The 11,087-nt window shown below is 69.5% G+C and overlaps 1 protein-coding gene across 1 annotated transcript; it reads left to right on the top strand.

Annotated features, from left to right (window-relative positions):
* Positions 1–64: 64 nt before the first annotated feature.
* LOC308052618 (superkiller complex protein 2-like) lies at positions 65–10,837 on the top strand (the record flags this gene model as incomplete). The annotated part of the gene is made up of 13 exons (XM_080364676.1): positions 65–175; positions 516–627; positions 1,462–1,580; positions 2,284–2,430; positions 2,973–3,113; positions 4,819–4,923; positions 5,635–5,788; positions 6,191–6,317; positions 6,405–6,603; positions 7,419–7,529; positions 8,177–8,395; positions 9,444–9,584; positions 10,232–10,837. Coding segments are annotated over 13 exons (1,887 nt in total), but the record flags the coding sequence as incomplete, so codon positions are not given.
* Positions 10,838–11,087: the final 250 nt, after the last annotated feature.

The following is an 11,087-nucleotide window of genomic DNA, read 5'->3' on the forward strand; positions in this document are numbered from 1 at the left end:
ACGCAGGGTCCATGGGGACACGGGGTCGGTGGGGCTGCCCCCATGACGCGCGGCGCCCCCGCAGGTGCTGTGGCTGTCGGAGCTGCTGGAGCGGGGGCTGGGCGTGCACCACGGGGGGCTCCTCCCGCTGCTCAAGGAGGCGGTGGAGCTGCTCTTCAGCATGGGGCTGCTCAAGGTGGGGCGGGGGAGCTGCTGTGGGGCTGGGGGGCAACCGTGGGGCGGGGGGGCAGCTGTGGGGCTGGGGGGCAGCCATGGGGCTGCTCAAGGTGGGGCTGGGGGGCAGCCGTGGGGCTGGGGGGTTCTGGGGCAGCCATGGGGCTGCTCAAGGTGGGACTGGGGGGCAGCCATGGGGCTGGGGGGTTCTGGGGCAGCCATGGGCTGCTCAAGGAGGGGTGCACTTATAGGGCCGCTGTGGGGCTGGGGGTTGTGGGGCAGCCATGAGGCCATGGTTCCCCACATCGGCCCACATCTCCCCACGCCCCCGCCCCACATCGCCCCACGTCGCCCCACGGCAGGTGCTGTTCGCCACCGAGACGTTCGCCATGGGGGTGAACATGCCGGCCCGGACCGTCGTGTTCGAGTCTCTGCGCAAACACGACGGCAGCGGCTTCAGGGACCTGCTGCCCGGTGAGACGGGGGAGACGTGGGGACATGTGGGGAGATGTGGGGACATGTGGGGAGACGTGGGGAGACGTGGGGACATGTGGGGAGATGTGGGGACATGTGGGGAGACGTGGGGAGACGTGGGGCTGGGGGGCGGCTGTGGGGCTGGGGGCCACCGTAGGGGACAGGGCTGTGGGGCTCCGTGAGGCTCTGCTGTCACTATGGGTCTCCATGAGTTGGGGACTCTGTGGGTATCTGTGGGTCACTGTGGGTATCTGTGGGTCAATCTGGGGGTATCTGTGGGTCACTGTGGGTGTCTATGGGTCAATCTGTGTGTATCTGTGGGTCACTGTGTGTATCTGTGGGTCACTGTGGGTGTCTGTGGGTCAATCTATGGGTGTCTGTGGGTCAATCTGTGGGTATCTGTGGGTCACTGTGGGTGTCTATGGGTCAATCTGTGTGTATCTGTGGGTCACTGTGGGTATCTGTGGGTCACTGTGGGTGTCTGTGGGTCAATCTGGGGGTATCTGTGGGTCACTGTGGGTGTCTATGGGTCAATCTGTGTGTATCTGTGGGTCACTGTGTATATCTGTGGGTCACTGTGGGTGTCTGTGGGTCAATATGTGGGTATCTGTGAGTCACTGTGGGTATCTGTGGGTCACTGTGGGTGTCTGTGGGTCAATCTGGGGGTATCTGTGGGTGACTGTGGGTATCTGTGGGTCAATCTATGGGTCACTGTGGGTGTCTGTGGGTCGATCTATTGGTATCTGTGGGTCACTGTGGGTGTCTGTGCGTCACTGTGGGTATCTGTGAGTCACTGTGGGTATCTGTGGGTCAATCTATGGGTCTGCCCCACAGCCGAGTACATCCAGATGTCGGGCCGGGCCGGGCGCCGGGGTCTGGACGCCACAGGCACCGTCATCGTGCTGAGCCGGGGACCCCTCCCCGAGCTGGGGGACCTGCACAGGGTGCTCATGGTGCGTCCCCCCCCCGTGTCACCCCCCCCGTGTCACCCCCCATGTCACCCCACCCACCCCGTGTCACCCCCCGAGCTGGGGGACCTGCACAGGGTGCTCATGGTGCGTCCCCCCCCGTGTCCCCCCCGTGTCACCCCCCATGTCACCCCACCCACCCCGTGTCACCCCCCGAGCTGGGGGACCTGCACAGGGTGCTCATGGTGCGTCCCCCCCCGTGTCCCCCCCCGTGTCCCCCCCGTGTCCCCCCCGTGTCCCCCCCCGTGTCCGTCCCCGAGCTGGGGGACCTGCACAGGGTGCTCATGGTGCGTCCCCCCCCGTGTCCCCCCCGTGTCACCCCCCATGTCACCCCACCCACCCCGTGTCACCCCCATGTCACCCCCTCCGTGTCCCCCCCGTGTCACCCCCCGTGTCACCCCTCGAGCTGGGGGACCTGCACAGGGTGCTCATGGTGCGTCCCCGTGTCACCCCCCCCCATGTCACCCCCCTGTGTCACCCCCATGTCCCCCCTGTGTCACCCCGGTGTCCCACGTGTCCCCGTGTCCCCAGGGCCGCCCGGCGCCCCTGCAGTCGCGGTTCCGCGTCACCCCCCGGTGTCCCCACATGTCCCCCCCGTGTCCCCCGCGGTGTCCCCCGTGTCCCCCCCCGTGTCCCCCCCGTGTCACCCCCGTGTCCCCCCGGTGTCCCACGTGTCCCCGTGTCCCAGGGCCGCCCGGCGCCCCTGCAGTCGCGGTTCCGCGTCACCTACTCGATGCTGCTGAACCTGCTGCGGGTGACGGGGACGTCCCCCATGTCCCCAACGCGCCTCATGCGCCGCAGCTTCGCCGAGGAGCCGGCGCGGAGGGACACGGAGGTGGGACCTGGGGACAATGGGGGGACCTGGGGACAATGGGGGATGTGGGACAGGGGGACAGTGGGGACATTGGGGGGATGTGGGACATGGGGACATTGGGGTTGATGTGGGACATGGGGACGTTGGGGGGAATGTGGGGACATTGGGGGGATGTGCGACGTGGGGACAGTGGGGGGGATATGGGACATGGGGACGTTGGGGACAATGGGTGGATGTGGGACATGGGGACACTAGGGGGATATGGGGACAATGGGGGGATGTGGGACATGGGGACATTGGGGGGATGTGGGACATGGGACAGTGGGACATGGGGACAATGGGGACAGCGGGACAGTGGGTCACGGTGGTAGGACAGGGACACAGTGCGGGGCACGTGGGGACAGTGGGGACGGGACAATGGGGACAATGGGGACAGGACAGTGGGGACAATGGGAACAATGGGGACAGGACAGTGGGGACAGTGGGGACAATGGGGACAGTGGGGACAGGACAATGGGGACAATGGGGCCAGTGGGGCCACCGCGCGTGTCCCGGTGTCCCAGGCGCAGAGCCGCCGCGCGGCCGAGCTGCGGGTGGCGCTGGGGGCGCTCGGGGCCGCGGAGGAGCCCGGGGGGGCCCTGGCCGACCTGCCGCGCTACCACCGGGCCGTGGAGACGCTGCGCGCCGCGCGCCGCCGGCTGCACGTGAGGCGCGGGACAGACGGGCGCGCGGGGACAGACGGACGCGCGGGGACAGACGGACGCGCGGGACGGCGCCCAGGGCGGGGGGTGGGGGAGTGGGGGTCCGGGGGGGTGGGAGTCCTGAGGGGTTGGGGGGTCCTGAGGGTGTCCCTGTGTCCCCATGTCCTGTGTCCCCATGTCCTGTGTCCCCGTGTCCCCATGTCCCCTGTCCCCATGTCCCGTGTCCCCCCAGCGCCCTCTGTCCCAGTCCCGGGGGGGTGGGGTCCGTGAGGAGTTGGGAGGCGTCCTGAGGGGTTGGGGGGTTTTGGGGTGCCTGGGGGGGCTGGGGTGTCCCCGAGTGTCCCTGTGTCCCTTGTCCCCGTGTCCTCTGTCCATGTTCCCGTGTCCTGTGTCCCCATGTCCCCCTGTCCCGTGTCCCCTGTCCGTGTCCCCCATGTCCCCTGTCCCCATGTCCCATGTCCCTGTGTCCCCATGTCCCCATTTCCATGTCCCCGTGTCCCCATGTCTTGTGTCCCGTGTCCCATGATGTCCCGTGTCCCCATGTCCCGTGTCCCCATGTCCCGTGTCCCCTGTTCATGTCCCTATGTCCCGTGTCTTGTGTCCGTGTCCCCATGTCCCGTGTCCCCATGTCCCGTGTCCCCATGTCTATGTCCCCATGATGTCTCAGGTCCTCTGTCGTTGTCCCCATGATGTCCCCCATCAGTGTCCCCATGTCCCCACATCCCTTGTCTGTGTCCCCATGTCCCATGTCCCCATGATGTCCCGTGTCCCCATGATGTCCTGTGTCCCCATGTCCCGTGTCCCCATGTCCTGTGTCCCCATGTCTATGTCCCCATGATGTCCCAGGTCCCCTGTCATTGTCCCATGATGTCCCCCATCAGTGTCCCCATGTCCCACGTCCCCTGTCTGTGTCCCCATGTCCCCATGACGTCCCCATGACGTCCCCTGTTGGCGTCTCCGTGTCCCATGTCCCCTTGTCCGTGTCCCCATGTCCCATGTTCCAGGTCCCCATGATGTCCCCATGATGTCCCATGTCCGTGTCCCCATGTCCCACGTCCGTGTGTCCGTGTCCCCATGTCCCATGTCCATGTTCTCATGTCCCCACATCCCCTGTCTGTGTCCCCATGTCCCATGTCCCCATGATGTCCCCATGTCCCCATGTCCCCCGTCCGTGTGTGGGTGTCCCATGTCCCCCGTCCGTGTGTCCGTGTCCCCATGTCCCCCGTCCGTGTGTGGGTGTCCCCATGTCCCGTGTCCGTGTGTCCGTGTCCCCATGTCCCCCGTCCGTGTGTGGGTGTCCCCATGTCCCCCGTCCGTGTGTCCGTGTCCCCATGTCCCCCGTCCGTGTGTGGGTGTCCCCATGTCCCGTGTCCGTGTGTGGGTGTCCCCATGTCCCGTGTCCGTGTGTGGGTGTCCCGTGTCCCGTGTCCGTGTGTCCGTGTCCCCATGTCCCCCGTCCGTGTGTGGGTGTCCCCATGTCCCCCGTCCGTGTGTCCGTGTCCCCATGTCCCCCGTCCGTGTGTCCGTGTCCCCATGTCCCGTGTCCGTGTGTGGGTGTCCCCGTGTCCCGTGTCCGTGTGTCCGTGTCCCCATGTCCCGTGTCCGTGTGTGGGTGTCCCCATGTCCCCCGTCCGTGTGTGGGTGTCCCCGTGTCCGTGTCCGTGTGTCCGTGTCCCCATGTCCCCCGTCCGTGTGTGGGTGTCCGCAGCGCCGCCTGGCCGAGTCCCCGGGGGGGCTGCGCGTCCTGGCCCCCGGGCGGGTGCTGATCGTCAGCACCGCGGAGCACCGCAACGCGCCGGGGGTCGTCCTGCAGGTACCCGCAGCCCCCAGACCCAAAACGCACCCTGAACCCCAAAACGCACCCTGAACCCCAAAACACACCCCCAGACCCAAAACACACCCCCAAAACGCACCCCTGAACCCCAAAACGCACCCTGAACCCCAAAACACACCCCCAGACCCAAAACACACCCCAAAACGCACCCCTGAACCCCCAAACGCACCTGAACCCCAAAACACACCCCAGACCCAAAACACACCCCCAAAACGCACCCCTGAACCCCAAAACGCACCCCTGAACACCCAAAATACACCCCGAGACCCAAAACACACCCCTAAACACACCCTGAACCCCCAAACGCACCCCCAGACCCCAAAACACACCCCCAGACCCAAAACACACCCTGAACCCTCAAAACACACCCTGAAGCCCCAAAACGCACCCCCAGACCCTCCATATCCCCCCATATCCCCCCAAAATCCACCCCCAAACCCCCCATATCCCCACAATATACACCCCCTGAGCCCCCCAGACCCCCAAAATACACCCCCATATCCCCCCAAAATACACCCCCAGACCCCCAAAATACACCCCCATATCCCCCCAAAATACACCCCCTGAGCCCCCCGTATCCCCCAAAATCCACCCCCAAACCCCCCATATCCCCACAATATACACCCCCAGACCCCCCCAGCCCCCCAAAACGCACCCCGAACCCCACCCCCCGTTGCCCCCCCCCCCCAGGTGAGCCCCGGCCCCCCCGGCCCCACGTTCACGGTTCTGGTTCTGAGCGAGGGGCGCCCGGAGCGGGGGGGGCAGGACCCCCCCGGTGTCCCCGACGTCCCCGACGTCCCGTACCCCGAGGACCTGCTGCTCACCCGCCTGTTCCTGCCTGAGGGTGAGTGTCACCGGGGGGCAACGGCCCGCGGACCCCCCCGGACGCCTGGGTCCCTTTTGGGGAGCGTTCCCGGACGCCTGGGTCCCTTTTTAGGGGGGTTGGGGAACCCTGGACGCCTGGGTCCCTATTTTTGGGGGGTGGGTGGGTCCCTGGAATCCTGGATGCCACCCTGGACGCCTGGGGGGATGCGTCTTGGGGGTCCTCCCCGGACGCCTGCGTCCCTTTTGGGGAGCGTTCCCGGACGCCTGGGTCCCTTTTTAGGGGGGGGGTGGGGAACCCTGGACGCCTGGGTCCCTATTTTTGGGGGGTGGGTGGGTCCCTGAAATCCTGGGTGCCACCCTGGACGCCTGGGGGTCCCCCCTGGACGCCTGGGTCCCTCCCGGACGCCTGGGTCCCCCGCAGGCCCGTGCGGCGCCGCCCTGGAGCAGCTGCAGCCGGAGGACTTTGGGGGGGTCACGACCAAGACGCTGCGCGTGAACCCCCAGATGCTGCTGCAGGAGCTGCGGCCCCCCCGGGGGGGCCCCCACAGGTGGGATGGGGGTCCCGGTTTTGGGGGGGGGGGGGTGCTGGGGGTCACCGCGAACCCCGGGGTCCCCGTGCCCGTCGCTGCCCGCAGGTCCGCGCCCCCCCCGCCGCTGGTGAGCTCGGCGCTGCAGGAGCTGCAGCGGCTGGCGGGGGGGGGCGCGGGGGGGCCGCCCCTGCTGAGCCCCCCCCTGCGCGACCCCGACTCGGTGACCCTGGCGGCCGCCGCGCGGGACCTGGAGGCGGCGCTGGGGACCTTCGAGTGCACCAGGAGCCCCCGCTTCCCCCAGCAGGTGGGGGCGGGGGGGGCCCGGGGGGGGCAGGGAGGGGGGGTCAGGGTGGGGAGGGGGGGGTCAGTGAGGGATGGGGCTCAGTGAGGGGGGGTCAGTGTGGGACTGGGGGGGTCTTTGGGGATGGGGGGTCAGGGGGGTCGGGGACCCCATGTGGGGGTCAGTGTGGGACTGGGGGAGTCAGTGGGGGATGGAAGGGGTCAGGGGGGTCAGGGGGCTCGGGGACCCCATGGGGGTCATTGGGGGGTCAGGGGGGTTGGGGGGGTCGGGGACCCCGGGGGGTTGTTGGGCGGGGGGTCAGTGAGGGGGGTCAGGGGGTCACTGGAGGGGGGTTCAGTGAGGGGGGTCGGGGGGGTCGCTGGAGGGGGGGTCAGTGAGGGGGGTCAGGGGGGTCAGGGGTTTTGGGGGTCACTGGAGGTGCTGACCCGCCCCGCAGTTCCGCCGGTTCTCGGAGCGGCAGCGGCTGTTCCGGCGGTTCGGGGGGGTCAGTGGGGGGGTCAGGGGGGGTCAGGGGTTTGGGGGGCTGTGGGGGTGGCAGGATGGTGCTGATCTGCCCCGCAGTTCCGCCGGTTCTCGGAGCGGCAGCGGCTGTTCCGGCGGTTCGGGGGGGTCAGTTCAGGGGGGTTAGTTCGGGGGGTTCAGGGGTTTGGGGGGCTGTGGGGGTGGCAGGATGGTGCTGACCCGCCCCGCAGTTCCGCCGGTTCTCGGAGCGGCAGCGGCTGTTCCGGCGGTTCGGGGGGGTCAGGGGGGTCAGTTCGGGGGGGTCAGGGGTTTGGGGGGCTGTGGGGGTGGCAGGATGGTGCTGATCTGCCCCGCAGTTCCGCCGGTTCTCGGAGCGGCAGCGGCTGCGCGCGGAGCTGGAGCAGCTGGAGTTCCGTCTGTCCGACCGCTCCCTGCTCATGCTGCCCCAGTACCAGCAGCGCATGGAGGTTCGTCCGGCCCTGTCCCCATCCCCCTCCCCCTCCCCGTCACCGTCCCTGTCCCCGTCACCGTCACTGTCACCGTCACTGTCACTGTCACTGTCCCCGTGACCCCCCGTGACCCTCATCCCCACAATAACTCATATCTCCTGGTGTCCCCATGTCCCCATTAGCATCCCCATGTCCCCATGGATGTCCCTATGGGTGTCCCTGTGTCCCCGTGGGTGTCCCCATGGGTGTCCCTGTGTCCCCATCGGTGTCCCCATGTCCCCGTGGGTGTCCCATGGGTGTCCCCATTAGCATCCGCGTGTCCCCATGTCCCCATGGGTATCCACATGTCCCCATTGGTGTCCCCGTGTCCCCATGGTGTCCCCATGTCCCCGTGGGTGTCCCCATTAGCATCCCTGTGTCCCCATGTGTGTCCCCATGGGTATCCCCATGTCCCTGCTGGTGTCCCCATGGGTGTCCCCGTGGGTGTCCCTGTGGGTGTCCCCATCAGTGTCCTGGTGTCCCCATGTCCCCGTGGGTGTCCCCATGGTGTCCCGTGGGTGTCCCCATGTCCCTGTGGGTGTCCCAGGGGTGTCCCCGTGGGTGTCCCGTGGGTGTCCCGCGGGTGTCCCCCGGTGTCCCACGGCGCCCCGTGTCCCGCGCGGCAGGTGCTGCGCGCGCTGGGCTTGGTGTCGGCGGGGGGGGCGCTGTCGCTGGGCGGGCGCGTGGCGGCGCTGCTGTCGCCGCCCGAGCTGCTGCTGGCGGAGCTGCTGCTGGAGAACGTGCTGAGCGCCCTGCGGCCCGAGGAGAGCGCCGCGCTGCTGGCCGCCACGCTGGGGGGGCCGCCCGGGGACCCGCCCCCCCGCCTGCCCCCCGCGCTGCTGGAGGTACGGGGGTGGGGGACATGGGGGGCTATGGGGGGCTATAGGGGCTATGGGGGACCCGCCCCCCCGCCTGCCCCCCGCGCTGCTGGAGGTACGGGGGTGGGGGCTATGGGGGGGCCATGGGGGCTATGGGGGGGACCCGCCCCCCCGCCTGCCCCCCGCGCTGCTGGAGGTACGGGGGTGGGGGACATGGGGGCTATGGGGACTATGGGGGCTATGGGGGACCCGCCCCCACGCCTGCCCCCCACACTGCTGGAGGTACGGGGATGGAGGGCTGGGGGGGCTATGGGGGCTATGGGGGACCCGCCCCCCCGCCTGCCCCCCGCGCTGCTGGAGGTACGGGGATGGGGGCTATGGGGGGCTATGGGAGGCTATGGGGGCTATGGGGGACCCGCCCCCCCGCCTACCCCCCGCGCTGCTGGAGGTACGGGGGTGGGGGCTATGGGGGGGCCATGGGGGCTATGGGGGACCCGCCCCCCCGCCTGCCCCCCGCGCTGCTGGAGGTACGGGGGTGGGGGACATGGGGGCTATGGGGACTATGGGGGCTATGGGGGACCCGCCCCCACGCCTGCCCCCCACACTGCTGGAGGTACGGGGATGGAGGGCTGGGGGGGCTATGGGGGGCTATGGGGGCCATGGGGGCCATGGGGGCCATGGGGGTTATGGGGGCCATAGGGGCTATGGGGCTATGGGGGGACCGGTGACCCTGTGCCCTCCGGTGACCCCGTCCCCTGTGACCCCGACCTGGTGACCCCAACCCGGTGACCCCATCTCCAGTGACCCCGTCCCCTGTGACCCCATTCCCGGTGACCTTGTCCCCAGTGACCCCGTCTCCGGTGACCCCGTCCCCTGTGCCCTGTCCCCGGTGACCCCGTCCCCGGTGACCCCGTCCCCTGTGACCCTGTCCCCGGTGCTGTGTCCCCATTGCTGTGTCCCATTGCCGTCCCCATTGCCGTGTCCTGGTGCCGTGTCCCCGGTGCCGTGTCCCCGGTGCTGTCCCCATTGCTGTGTCCCGGTGCCGTGTCCCCGTCCCCATGTCCGCGCCCCGCAGGCCGTGTCGCGGCTCCGCGCCATCGCGCAGCGCCTGGGGCGGCTCCAGGAGGACTCCGGGCTCCCCGAGGGCCCCGAGGACGCCGTGTCCCAGTTGGGCTGCGGCCTCGTGGAGGCGGTTTACGAGTGGGCGCGGGGGACGGTGAGTGCGGGGCCGTGTCCCCATGTCCCCGTGTCCCCCGTGTCCCCGTGTCCCCCCATCCCCATGTCCCCGTGTCCCCCCGTCCCCATGTCCCCCCATCTCTGTGTCTCCTGTGTCCCTCATGTCCCCATGTCCCCCGCGTCCCCCCCATCCCTGTGTCCCCATGTCTCCTGTGTCCCCCTGTCCCCGTGTCCCCTGTGTCCCCCATGTCCGCCTGTTCCCCCATGTCCGTGTGTCCCCCAGTGTCCGCGTGTCCCTCGTGTCCCTGCGTCCCAGTGTGTCTGCGTGTCCCCCCGGTGTCTGCGTGTCCCCCGTGTCCGCACGTCCCAGCGTGTCTGTGTGTCCCCCTGTGTCCACGTATCCCCCCGTGTCCGCGCGTCCGAGCATGCCAGTGTGTCCCCGTGTCCGTGCGTCCCAGCACGTCCGTGTGTCCCCCTGTGTCCGCATGTCCCCGTGTCCATGTCCGAGCGTGTCCGCGCTGCCGTGTCCGCGCGTCCGAGCGTGTCGGTGTGTCCGCGCGTCCGCGCGTGTCGGTGTGTCCGCGTGTCTGAGCGTGTCGGTGTGTCCGCGTGTCCGAGCGTGTCGGTGTGTCCGCGTGTCTGAGCGTGTCGGTGTGTCCGCGCGTCCGAGCGTGCGTGTTCCCGCAGCCGTTCAGCGCGGTGGCGCGGCTGTCGGAGGCGCAGGAGGGGACGCTCGTGCGCTGCATCCAGCGCCTGGACGAGCGGCTGCGGCAGCTCCGCGGCGCCGCGCGGCTGCTGGGGGACCCGGCGCTGGCGGCCAAGATGGAGGCGGCGGCCGCGCGGATCCGGCGCGACGTGGTGTTCACCGCCAGCCTCTACACACACTGACCCCGCCACCCCTGACCCCGCCGCGACCCCCGACCCCTCGTGAACCCGCCCCCTCCTGCCCCGCCCCAGCCCCACGCTGTGATTGGCTGAGACCTGACCAGACTGAGGGGTGTAGCCGGGGTGACCACGCCCCCAGCAGAGGGCGGGGCTACGGCAGACCCCACCCCCCGGGGGTTCCCCCCTCAGCCCCACCCCCCGGGGGTTCCCCTCTCAGCCCCACCCCCCGGGAGTCCCCTCTCAGCCCCACCCCCCGGGAGTCCCCTCTCAGCCCCACCCCCGGGGGTTCCCCTCTCAGCCCCGCCCCCCGGGGTTCCCCTTCTCAGCCCCGCCCCCCGGGGTTCCCCTCTCAGCCCCGCCCCCCGGGGTTCCCCTTCTCAGCCCCACCCCCCGGGGTTCCCCCCTCAGCCCCGCCCCCCGGGCTTCCCCTCTCAGCCCCGCCCCTGGGGTTCCCCTGTGCGAGGGGGGGGGAGTTGGGGGATGGGGGAGGGAAGCAGCATGAGAAGAGAGAAAAGCAGCTTTGTTTTCCCCAAAATGTGGTCGGTTTTTGCCATGGAAGCGTCAGGTGCTGCCCCCGCCCCCGCGGGGGGACAAGGACACGGGGGGGGGGCGGGGGGGGACGGACCCCGAAGCCCCCGCTGGTGTCCCCAAAACCATC

This window comes from Nesoenas mayeri, assembly GCF_963082525.1.
Source record: "Nesoenas mayeri genome assembly, contig: SCAFFOLD_114, whole genome shotgun sequence".
In the NCBI taxonomy this organism is placed as follows: domain Eukaryota; kingdom Metazoa; phylum Chordata; class Aves; order Columbiformes; family Columbidae; genus Nesoenas; species Nesoenas mayeri.